Source organism: Strongyloides ratti (assembly GCF_001040885.1).
Source record: "Strongyloides ratti genome assembly S_ratti_ED321, chromosome : 2".
Lineage (NCBI taxonomy): Eukaryota > Metazoa > Nematoda > Chromadorea > Rhabditida > Strongyloididae > Strongyloides > Strongyloides ratti.
In genome coordinates this window covers 6,247,166-6,259,992 of record NC_037308.1, presented here as the reverse complement: position 1 = coordinate 6,259,992, position 12,827 = coordinate 6,247,166, and the positions used below count along the sequence as shown (strand labels likewise).

The window sequence follows — 12,827 nt, the reverse complement described above, 5'->3', positions numbered from 1 at the left end:
TTTTATTTTTGTTAAGTTTTTTTTTTAGATCTAATATATAAAAAAAAATGTACTTAAGTTCTAACAGTATATGGATTAATGCAGGAGGTGCACTATTTGATAAAACTATTTTGTATAGAAATCTTAAGACAGGCATTGAAAAATGTTCTATGTTTAAAGCATGTCCTTATGGAGGTCCTATAGGTATGATTGATTAATTAATTTTACTTGATGTAATTTATTTTGTAGCCATATATTGTATTGAAAAAGTAAATAATAGTTTTATTTCATATATTGAAATAAAAGGAAATAACAATAAAATATATGGTAAAATAAATGTAAGAAATGTTTTGGGAATTGAATGGACACAATGTCACAAACTTATTGTTATTTTTAAAGATGGAAAATTTTCTATATATTCTCCACGTGGTAAAGAGATTGTTGATCAAATATGTTTTGATATATCAGTAAAACAATTAGGTGTCTTATCATATCATATATTTTATGGTCCTGTTAATACAGGTATAGCTATCCTTACTGAAGGTCAACAATTTTTTGCTGTAAATAATGTTCTTGAAGCATCTGTATGGAAACATCGTGTATTTATAGATAATTATGAAAATATTGAATTTTGGAATGTTGTTTGCCATGCTAGTTTACCTACAACTATTTTTGGTTATCTTAAAGATGATAATTGTTTTTTTGTTGCTGCACAAGGTTCAAATAGTTTTAAAAAAAAATTTGATTGGTCTATTGAAAATGGTGCATATATTACTGGAGAAACAAATTGGAATAACACTATTGTTGGTTTACTTCACGATACATTGGTTATCCAATTAGTTAGTAATGATCTTTCTACTGCTACACATATTATAGAAGTAAAACAGATGCCATTGATAAAAAAAATATTTTGGTGTGGATTTGGTGCACCTTGTCTTTTAGATTCTGACAAGGTACTTCATATATATACTTCAAAAGGAGATGATAGTACAATTATATTTGATTCACCAGTTGTTGTATCATCAGAAGAAGATGGTCTTCGAGTTTATTCTGAAGAATGTGCTTATTTTATTTGTCCAGTAGCTAAGTCTGCTGAAAATATTTTTTCAGTTGAATCACATCATCCTGCCTCAACATTATATGTTTTATCAAAGAAAGAAGAAGATCAATATACAACTTCTTTTGAACTTTTAACAACAATTATGTCTTCATTAGAAGATGCTGTTCGGGAGTGCCTTCTTGCTGCTTTAAATATTTCTGATACCAAATTAATAGTTAAATTAATAAAAGCTGCAAATATTGGTAGAATGTGGGAAAGTAAAATTGATTCTGATTATTTTGCAGCAACACTTAAAACAATTAAAATTTTGTCAAGTTTACGTGCTGATTTTATAGGGATGCCTTTATCATTTCGTCAATTTCAAAAAGTAGAGATTCGTGGAGTAATTGATAGATTAATAGATTTAGGTCATTGGCCTTTAGCAGTAAAAATTTGTGAATTCATGGAGCTTCCATTAGAGGAAGGTGTTCATAGAGTTTTTGCTCATTGGGCAATTGATTTTATAGAAAGGTGTATGCATGAAATTAGAAGTAACAATAGAAAATTAACAAATGAAGAAATGGCTAATTTAATTTTTACAAAAGCTGAAAGATTTCCTGATATAAGTTATGCTGAAATAGCAAAAGAAATTTATGATAGAAGTTCAAAAGATGACAATGAAATGATAAAGTTGGCTGATATTCTTTTAGACAAAGAAAAGGATGTTTCATTAAAAGTAAAAATGTACCTTCAATCTAAACAATGGAATAAAGCAATTTATCTAGCTGATAAAAGTCAAAGACCAGATTTATATTATATAGTTATTAATGCTTTAAAATCAATGCCTTATTCTAAAGTTTTTGTTATGACGGCAAAATGTCAAAATATTCATGCTTATCTTAAAGAAATTACTGAACATGATTCTCCTGATGACTTGATAAGTATCTATAAAACTAATGATGAATTTGTTCAATTAGCTTTACATTATATTTCTTATAATACTAAAAATACTAATAATCCATTTGTAGAAAATACAAAATTAGAAAATTTAAAAGCTGCCTTAGAATCTTTTAAAAATTTGGATGAAAAAGATACATCTAATTACTTAAATGAATATATAAATATATTTGATACTATAAAATCATATTCAAATAATGAATATTCTAGTAATTTATCTGTTAAAGAATTATTTAAATTAGCTGTTAAAGAAAAAAACAATAAATTAGCTGAAGAGATAGGAAAAAAATTTTCAATAACAGAGAAAGAAGGATGGACATGGAAGTTAGAGGCATATTCAGAAAATTGTATGTGGGAACATGTTAAAACAATGGCTTCTCATCCTAAAAGTCCAATAGGTTATTATCCTTATCTTGAAAAATGTTATAATAAAGATCCTGACAGACAAGATTTACAATTTTATATTAGTAGACTGTCAACATCAAAAGAATTAATTAAAGGTTACATATTACTTGGTAGATATGATGATGCTTTAGAACAAGCTAAAGCAAGAAAAGATGTTGATTCTCTTAATTATATGAGAAGAAAATTCAGAAATGATTCTTCTTTTCAGGAGAAATTAAGACAAGCTTTTGGGGTTTTGTAAATAAATTATGTTTAACTAAAATTATTTCTTAATAATACTAATGTTTTAATCATTTATTTATATATTTAAAAAAATATTTTTTAATTTTTAGATTTATGTCTTTTTTTAAGATGACACGACAATTCTGGAATGTCTCTTCACAAATAAAATTTAGAGGGACTGTTCCTGTTTCTATTTACAATTCAAAACGATCCAATTTAAATGTTGCTGTTGCAGATGTTCCAGGACCTATGGTTCATGGGTATTTGTCATTTCCAACTGAAGCTAATTGTGATGCCGGTCTTCCACATACATTAGAACATTTAGTTTTTATGGGAAGTAAAGAATATCCCTATAAAGGTATTCTTGATATAATAGCAAATAGATGTCTAGCATCTGGTACAAATGCATGGACAGCTCAAGATCATACTTGTTATACATTATCAACAGCAGGAAGTAATGGTTTTTTTAAAATTTTACCTGTTTATATTGATCATGTATTACGTCCAACATTAACTAATAATCAGTATTTAACTGAAGTTCATCATATTAATGGTAGTGGTGAAGATGCTGGAGTTGTGTATTCAGAAATGCAAGATTATGAAAGTGACATGGATGATATTGTTGATAGGGAATTAAGAGCTTCATTATTTGGTAAAGGACATCCATTTTCAGTTAATACTGGTGGAAGTCTTAAAGCTATTAGAGAAGAATGTTCTTATAAAAGTGTTACTGATTTTCATAAAAAGTTTTATAATTTAAAAAATATGATAATTGTTGTTTGTGGAATGGTTGATCATAAAGATTTATTAGAAGTCATTGAAAAATGTGAAGAAAAATATATATGTTCTCATTCTCCAGAATTTTTTATAAGACCATTTTCAAATGCAAAAATTCAAGATATCAAAGAAAATCGAGTTAGTGTTGTCAATTGTCCATGTGAAGATGATTCTAAAGGAATTGTTGAAATTGCTTTTCTTGGACCAGCAGTTGATTCATATTATGAAGTTGAAGCTATGGATACATTATTTAATTATTTCCATGATACTGCAATATCTCCACTAGAAAAAGATTTTGTACAATTAAAGGATCCCTATGCAAGTTCTTGTCATTTTATGATGGATGAATATACAAGAAATGTTATAAGATTAAAGTTTAGTGATGTTCCTGTTAATAAAATTATGAATGTACATGAAAGATTTTTTGACAAAACAGTTGAAGAACATAAAAATCCAAATGTTTTTGATATGGATAGAATGAAATCAATTATTTCTAAGCAAATTGAAAAATTATATATGACATTAGAAAAAAATGCTGGAAAAGAGGTTTTACATAATGTTATTGCATATCAACTTTATGGTAATCGTGAAAGTAACAAAGATATAGAAGAACGTTTTAATGACCAAATTCATAAAGAGAAGTTACTTAATGAACCAGCTGAATTTTGGGCAGATTTAGTTAGTAGGTATTTTAATAAAAATTCTAGTGTTTGTGTTATTGGAAAGCCTGATGCTAAACTAGTTGATGAGTGTGCTGATAAAGAGAAAAACCGTATTATGAAACAAAAAGAAAAACTTGGAACTGATGGATTAAAAAAGTGTGCTTTAGAACTTGAAAATGCTATTGCATCTAACAGTAATAATAAACCTTCCAAAGATTTATTAAATGAATTTATTGTAAGGGATCTTGAAAATTTCTTTTCATTTAATATTAATACCGTTAGTAATTTTGAAAACAAAAAACAAAGTCCATTTGCTAAAACATTCCCAATACCTACATTTATCCATAATAACCCATCAAAATTTGTTGAAGCTGTTGTTCTTATTGATACTAAGGGAATGCCCTTAAATTTACGAAAATATTTAGTACTTTTAAGTGATATTATATTTTCATCACCAGCTATGATTGATGGAAAAGAAATATCTTTTGAAGATGTATCAAAAGCTATGGAAAATGATTTAATTGATTGGACATTAACAACTGGTGTTAAGGGTATTTATGAACGATACCTTGCACTTAAACTAAAAGTTTCTGCTAAAGATTATAGAAATATTGCTAAGTGGGTAAATATTTTATTAAAAAATATTATTTTTGAAAAAAATAGAATAGAAATTACCGCTTTAAAATTAGCTAATCAGGCTCATGAATACAAAAGAGATGGATACTCTATGGTTATGAATTTGTCAAATTCCATGATATATAATAACGATGCCAATGAATTTTTATTTAGTGTAGTTCCTTTAGAAAAATTCCATAAAGAAATTGCCAAAAAAATAAAAAAAGAAAGTAGTCAAATTACAGATGATTTAAATTCATTACTTGACTTTTTATTAAAATCAACAATTAATCTTCATATTTTGGCCAATGAACATTTAATTGAAGAGTTTGGAGAATTCAACAAAAAAGATTGGGAATTTTTAGTTGGTTGTAAAAATAATGAATTAATTTCACAACCAGAAGATGAATTAAATAAAGATGGATTTAATAAACAAACTGTTTTGGGTGTTGGTGGAACTGAAAGTTCATTTGTTATTCAAAAAATATACTTCTCACAAGATTTCACTGGTCCTGACATAGCTGAGATACTACTTTTCAGTCAATATCTCAGTCAACTTGAAGGACCATTATGGAACAAAATTAGAGGAAAAGGTTTAGCCTATGGAGCAAGTATTTATCCTTATCCAGATAAACATACAATTACTTTATCTTTGTATAGATGTGCTCAGGCTGTTCAAGCTATTGAAGAAACAAAAAAATTAATTTATTCCATTATCGAAAGTCAAGAAATAGTTGAAAGTGAATTTGAAGCTGCTAAAAGAAGTCTCGTTTATGAAATGATGGAAGGAGAGAAAAGTATTAAAGATGCTTCAATTGAAAATCTTCTATCTACTCTAAAAAATGTTCCAACAGATTATAAAAGAAAATTATGCGCTAAAATTTGGAATTTAAAAGCTGATGAATGTTTTAAGAAAGCATCTCCATATATAAAAGAGTTATTTGATGAAACAAAAATCAGCAGAGCAATCATTGTTAATCCTTCAAAAATAAAAAAAATTACCGAAGCATATCCACAAGCTCAAGTAAAGAAAATTGAAGATCTTTACCAGTAAATTTATTTTTTTTTTTTATATTTTAAATAAACGTAACAAATTCTCCTAAGTATTGTTAATCTTACAATAAAAAAAATTAAATATTTGTTTTCTAAACATCAGTTAAAAACAACATTTTGAAAACTATAAAAGAATAGCATACAATATGTTGCTAAAAATTCTTATTCTCTTCTTCTAAAAAGATTTACTATTGGATATTTTGAATCTGTTGGTAGTTTCTTAATTCCAAGAAGTTTTTTAAACTTTGGATATCTTATGATAGCAATTTGAACCAAACCACTCACAGAAACTGCCAGCCAATATAATGAAAGACACTTAAAAAAACTTAAAAAAAGTATTGTTAAAACTTACAGCCGGAAGATCTATTGAAATTTTTACACAAACAATTGTTGCTAGCGCTAAAAGAACATCGTGTATTTTTGCAATATTCTTATTTTTTGTAGGATCAACAAGTCTCTGAGAATACATATTCAAAAAACCTATTAGTCCTAAAGTAGCAGGCAAAATATAATAAGGATCTGGTAACATTAAATCACTAAGCCATAAAGCACCAGGTATCGAAGGACTAAAATCTCCACTGATAATGTTACGAACGGCACAAGATGAAAACAGCCATATTGGTACAGTACTAAATTTAAGACTATAAATTCTTAAAGTAAATAATTTTTTTTCAATAGTAACTTTTTCAATATTTTCAGCAATCTAAAAAAAAATTTTATAAAAGGAAGTAGAAATTTATCATACATGTCTATTGACGACTGTAAAAACTTTATTGTCTTTAGCCAGTGTTTCAATTTGACCACTTGTGATGCCCGGTTCAAACTTAATGTTTAATTGTTTATATATCGCCTAAATATTAACATATAATGACTTATTAAATATAATAACATACGTCTGTAAATTTTTTATTAATATTATTTACGTGATAAAGCTTTTCAGCAAATAATTTTTCAGCAAGAATATGAGCCGGTGATGACGCTAAACGCAAAAGTATAGCCGATGCCACAAATGTTCCTCCCCACCCGAGTCCAGTTAGTGCGTGAAACTCTAATTTATGAATTTATTTCAAATAATAAAAAAAATAACAAACCTTCTATACAAAATTGTAAACCTGTAGTTATGTTACACGAACTTGAATATTGAAACATAGTTTCCAAAACGGATGATACAGTTGTTGAGCTATTACGTCTTTCTTCAAAAACATTACTTACAGAAACACATGAAAATGGGATTCTTTTTGATCTTCGAAAAAGTTGAGAACTAAAATTCTTTGCTAACAACATTTTTAAAATAATAAAAAAATAGACAAAAATTTGTCATCTTTCTTCCAAGTCTACTTCTTTTCGAGACCGCAGATCTTTTGAGTTTTTCTAACTTTCTTAACTAATCATAGTTACATCGATATAGTGTTTCAAATTAAAAATAAGACTGTAAGAAAAATCATGATTATAAATCTACTAAAAGTATTTCTATGAAATAAAAAATATCTTGTGATGGAATTTCTGACATATTCTGAATTATCATATGAAACAATTAAATATATATCGTTTCCAATACTTTACAACTCTTAAAGATCAAAATTTTTGTATAATATTTAACATTATACATCATCTTACATGGAATAATGTTCTGTCAGAGATTCCAACCAAAAGTAAGTAGTATAAAACCTTAATCACCATTTCTCAAATGTCATATCAGTCCAGAAACTTTATATTGATATGACTTATTTAAAAATACCTAAATCTATAGGATTTTTATTTTCAAGAAAGGACCAAATATCGACGGTAATTTTTTAAACAAAAATAGATGAGTGAGAGAAAAAAAAAATAAAATTATAGGCCTTAGTTAGATCATTAATTTTAAAATGTCTAGAAACAAAAATATCAAAAATAACTTTTTACGATCCTTGGAATATATTGTCATTCTATGAACATGAGATTCATTGCGAAGTTGAAAAAATTTTTAATGTTTTGAAAAGAAAGAATGGCGACAATTTATATAAAGACAATTATGTAAAAATTTTGATCATTGGTTCAAAGGATGTACCATCAATTTGGTCGTCAACAACAAAAGAATTATGTACTTCTGATTTTCCAATTTGTCAGAAGCGTATAGAAGAACAATTAGAGAAAAATTATATTTATGAAATTGATTTATTAATCAAAATAGGAGATATACCGTCATTATGTGGTTATCCTTGTTGGGTTTTAAATTTAGCTGAAATAATAAATATCAAACATTTTAAAAATAAACATTTTGTTAGTGATAGTGAATTTAACAACTTTCTCATCACTTTCTCTAAAAGAGATCGTCGACATGGAAAGTAGTTTAATTCTTTTTTTTTCCCTTATATTGGAAATATAAAATAATATAAAGAATCAACGAATAGTATTATATATATATATATAGATAAATGATTTTTGTAAATATATTTTTGAATTCTTATGCATTTTATTTACTTAGTGTGATAATTTTTTGTCTAAACAATATAGATTTTAAAAGGACATCATATATATTTATATTCATTCACATATAAATGATATTTTTTTATGAGATCCCAATATTTTAAAATAATAAATCATTTGGCTGGTAATTATCATTCGTAAAATTATTCTCTAAAAAATTGTATTCTTTAATGATGCATCATAATAATAATACTTAACTTACACATCTTTATTATAAATTGTAATCACATTTTTACGTTATCGTTTTGTATTGTGATATTTCTTCATGATATATACCAGTATAATGTAAAATTAATCTAATGTTAAAATTAAGGCCATTTATACAAAAGTAGATTTAACTTTACGGAACATCCTAAAGTAGGTGACGCGTCACTAGATACCAATTATCTTGTTGCATCTTCTTCCTCTTTTTTCCCTCCATTTTTATATACACAAAAAGGGTAACGGTCTTTTTTCCCTTTTACTGATGATTAATTGTTTTCACTATAAAATAATTATTTTAATCTTCTTTTATTTTTGTTATTTCACTTTTTGTTATCAAAGTGATAAATAATAACATGTCGATTATTTTTCCTTGACATTTATACATTGTACCATATTTAAATGAACTACATTTATCGCTGTTGGCAATTTAAAAACTTAATTTGCGAACATTATTCCAAATCAAAACAATACCGTTTTTATGATTTAATTAAATAATAATACATTTTTAGACAATAGAATATTATGAGATCAAAAGGGCGAGCATCCCCAAGTGGAACAAGTACATATAGTGGTAGTAGTATCAATTCAAGTATTCCATCTTTATCACGATACTCTACTATTAATTCAGTTGATTCTACATTTTTTAGACGTTATACAGAAATGACTGCTGCTGAAATTGAACCATTATTTCAAAAGTTTTTAGAAAACATGAATATTAAAGGTGAAAAAGCTGAGGAAATGAAAAAAATGCCAATAGAAAAAAAACAACATATGTTAGAACAAAATCAAAAAAGAGATAATGCTGTTCCACCTAATCAACAACCACAATATTTTGCCAAATCTATTATAAATGCTTTTCAGCACCAGAATGGCGATGAAATTCAAGAAGTTATTAAAAGTTTAAAAATATCATTGAGTAGTTTTTCTGTTTATTGGATAGATGAATTTTGCCAAATTGGTGGTGTAGGATTATTATGTAAAATGGCAAATAAATTAATAAGTTTATATCAAAATGATGCATTAAATGGAGAAAATAAAGGATTTCATAATAATGAAAAAATGCGTCATAAATCATTTGCATTATTTTTGGATATTACAGTTAATATAATAAATTGTATTAGAAGTATTGCTAATACATGGCCTGGTATTAGATGTTGTATGAAAAGACATTCTAATGTTGCTTATACACTACTAGAAATTCTTCAAGCATTAGAAAATGAGATTTGTCATTTTGATAAAAGAAGTATGAATGCTTTTGAATCTTTAAATTGTAGTGTATTTCGTCTTCTCTCGAGTATTGCATTTTTTGATAATTCAACTGTTGAGTATGAACCATCAGAACAATCTGGGTGAGTTTATAATGTAATTTACTTTTTCTTAATATGATTTTAGTTTTGAACTGATAACAAAAGATATGATAAAATTTACACAATCTTATAAAACAGAACCATTTTTAATAATAATAGAATTAATGAAATTTAGCGGAAAAGAATGTTGTATTCAAGGACTAACACTTATTAACGTTCTTCTGTCACGTATTCCCAAAGATGTAGATGGTGGATGGATGATGAGAATTAAATATCGTATGAAACTTTATTCTTGTGGATTTTCTAAATTAATTCCCATTTTACAAGAATATTCTGTAAATGATAGTAAGATGAGTAATTGTTTGGATCAATTTCTTCAAGAGCGAGATACTGATCATAATGAATTATGTTCTAAATTAGATATTGCTTCACAAAATTATGAAACTATTGATGACACTATTACAGCTATTATGGGTTATTATAAAAATTCTCCTTACAGTGGAATTTTAAACAATGTTCTCCATCATTTTCTATTTGTACCAGATGATAATCATTGTAGGTAAGTTTCAACTTTTTAATATTTAAATGAATTTAAAAATATTGTTTTTAGAAAAAGTTATCTAGTACTTCTTGATGGTATCATGTCTGAATTATTTAATGATTACTCACCTTTTGATAACAATTGGTTTGAAAAAACTGATAAGGAATTTTTCAATAATGTTCTCGCAACATTAGATGGAAAATATGGTGATTCTGATGAATTTATAACAAAAAAATTAAAAAAAATAGTTGCAGAAAAAGAGGAGGCTGAAATTATGCAATCAGAATATTATAAGAAAATTGAAGAATATAAAAAAGAATGTTCCTTACTGAGAGAACATATTAATGATCCAACAAAACCTTTACCTGAAGAGACAACTTGTAATTTACAACCACCAAAAGAAATTTTTGAATCAAAAGTAACTTCCTCCAATATTCCGTTATCACCAAAAGGACCCCCACCTTTATCAACAAATAAAAGTACTATCGGTCCACCTCCACCTCCGCCACCTCCACCATTACTTAATTCAAAAGTAAAAGGAGGTGGACCTCCACCACCTCCATTACCACCACCAAATAAATCTGGTGGACCTCCATGTCCTCCTTTATTATCAGGTAAAAAAGGAATGGGACCACCATTAGTAATTGGAAATACTGGTCCAAAACTTCCTGAATTTTTGAAGGAAAAGAAAAAGTATAATACAAAGAAAACCTTAAAAAAAGTACAGATCCAAAGTTCAATTATAAAGCCAGTAAATATTAACAAAGAATCATTTTGGACTGAAACAGTAGAGGATAAATGGGAAAAAGAAAATATTCTAAAATTTTTAAATGACAATTTTGAATCAAATATGAATAAAAGTTCTAATAAAGATACAATATATGGAGATATTGGTACATTAAAAAGAAAGGCAAAAATTGCTAAAGTAATAACAGATGACAAAATTTTACAACGTGTTTCAATTTTTTATGGATCCAGTAAAATGACAGCTCAAAAGTGGTTTGAAATTATAACAAGTATTGATGATAAAGAGTTAAACGGTGACATTCTAGTTGAATTGAAATCAGCTTTACCCCCACCTGAAATTATGAATCAATTGAAGGAGATACCGGAGAAGGAATATAACTCACTTCCGGCTGGTGAAGCATTTGTGGCATCCCTATCAAAAATACCAGCTTTACCTTTAAGACTTGATTTGCTAGCATTTAGGGCAAATTTTAAATCTGTTACAGACGAATTGAAAGGACAAGTTTCAACAATAACAGATTGCCTTGATAATATTTATGAATCTAAAGGATTTAAAGCTTGGTTAGAATTAGTACTTTTTACTATAAATTATATGGGACAATCAAACAAAAATTTTGTAAATGTATTTGCTTATAAAATGAATGCATTATCAAAATTGGCAGATACTAAATCAATTGATCAAAACGAAACATTACTACATACATTAATTAAAATTTTTGAAGCATCATCTTATGGTAGCTTAATTAATTTTCCTAGAAATGATTTTATACACCTTGCTACAGCTTCTAAAATATCTTATGACGAAATGATGATAAATATTCAGATGTTTAAACAAAATGTTAAAAAACTATCTAATTACCTTTCAAACTATCAAACTTTTAATGAAAAGAAAGATAAATTTAAACAAGTTATGCCAACTTTTCTTGACAAAGCTACAACAACTGAAACTATATTAGATAAGATGACTTTAAAAATGGATTCTAAATGGAAGAAAGTTGTTGACTATTTTAGTTATGATCCTAAAACATATCCAATGTCTGAATTTTTTGATGATTTATTAAAATTTAAAGGTTTATATGAACAAGCGTATAATGAAATTAAAGAAAAAGAAAATCTTCAAAAAGCAGAAAAGAAGAAAGTTGTTAATACTAATATATCTACACAAAAATCTAGGAAACTTCCAAACACCAGTGAAGAGAAATGTTTCGTTCTCAAGACAAATCAAAAGTCTGTAGGAATTATGGATGAAATAGAAAATCATCTTAATAATTTGGCATCATATAAAGTTGTCAGAAGTCCAAGAAGACACAGAGAAAGACATTTGTCAAAAAGTAAAGCACCTTTATCTGAAGAAAATACTCGAGCACGTGTATATAGAAATTGTAAACAAGTTAATAAAAATTCAAGTGGTGAAGGTGATGTTTTAGCTAGAAAATTAGCTGGTGAAGCATTAGAAAAATTTAAAGAAGTATCAAATGATTGTGAAAAATCTTCTACAACATTAACAAATCAAATCAATGAAAATATTGAACCTGTGACAACCGCTAAAAAATTATTGTCGCGATTAAATGAATTGTAAAAAAAAATATTGGATTGTTATATATTCCAGAAATTTATACCATCTTTATTTATTTTTATAATATATATATATATGTACATATGTTTTATTTAATAATTATCATACTACAATACACCTTAATTACTGTAACCAGTTACCATAAATTTTTATATTTTTTTCATTCAAGAATAATGTAAATATTGATGTAAAGAACAGATGAGAATTTTTTGATTCAAAATTAAGTTTCAAAATGTGATATTATTTTTTTCATAAAATTTCTTAAAAGTTTTTTTTT

The 12,827-nt window shown here is 26.7% G+C and overlaps 4 protein-coding genes across 4 annotated transcripts; 3 read left to right on the top strand and 1 right to left on the bottom strand.

The window, feature by feature from the left end:
* Positions 1–47: 47 nt before the first annotated feature.
* On the top strand, positions 48–5,710 carry SRAE_2000198400 (Presequence protease, mitochondrial; the record flags this gene model as incomplete). Its single annotated transcript, XM_024653000.1, has 3 exons — positions 48–183; positions 229–2,612; positions 2,732–5,710. The coding sequence occupies 3 exons, from the start codon at positions 48–50 to the stop codon at positions 5,708–5,710; spliced, it is 5,499 nt and encodes a 1,832-aa protein (XP_024506520.1).
* Positions 5,711–5,871: 161 nt separating this feature from the next.
* On the bottom strand, positions 5,872–6,993 carry SRAE_2000198300 (Mitochondrial inner membrane protein COX18; the record flags this gene model as incomplete). The annotated part of the gene is made up of 5 exons (XM_024652999.1): positions 5,872–6,024; positions 6,062–6,412; positions 6,455–6,559; positions 6,603–6,757; positions 6,801–6,993. The coding sequence occupies 5 exons, from the start codon at positions 6,991–6,993 to the stop codon at positions 5,872–5,874; spliced, it is 957 nt and encodes a 318-aa protein (XP_024506519.1).
* Positions 6,994–7,234: 241 nt separating this feature from the next.
* On the top strand, positions 7,235–8,037 carry SRAE_2000198200 (Decaprenyl diphosphate synthase-like family-containing protein; the record flags this gene model as incomplete). The annotated part of the gene is made up of 3 exons (XM_024652998.1): positions 7,235–7,361; positions 7,409–7,494; positions 7,549–8,037. 3 exons carry the CDS (start codon positions 7,235–7,237, stop codon positions 8,035–8,037), a joined length of 702 nt encoding a protein of 233 aa, XP_024506518.1.
* Positions 8,038–8,901: 864 nt separating this feature from the next.
* Positions 8,902–12,553, top strand: SRAE_2000198100 (Formin, FH3 domain and Formin, GTPase-binding domain and Formin, GTPase-binding and FH3 domain and Formin, FH2 domain and Armadillo-type fold domain-containing protein; the record flags this gene model as incomplete). The annotated part of the gene is made up of 3 exons (XM_024652997.1): positions 8,902–9,728; positions 9,772–10,245; positions 10,297–12,553. The coding sequence occupies 3 exons, from the start codon at positions 8,902–8,904 to the stop codon at positions 12,551–12,553; spliced, it is 3,558 nt and encodes a 1,185-aa protein (XP_024506517.1).
* Positions 12,554–12,827: the final 274 nt, after the last annotated feature.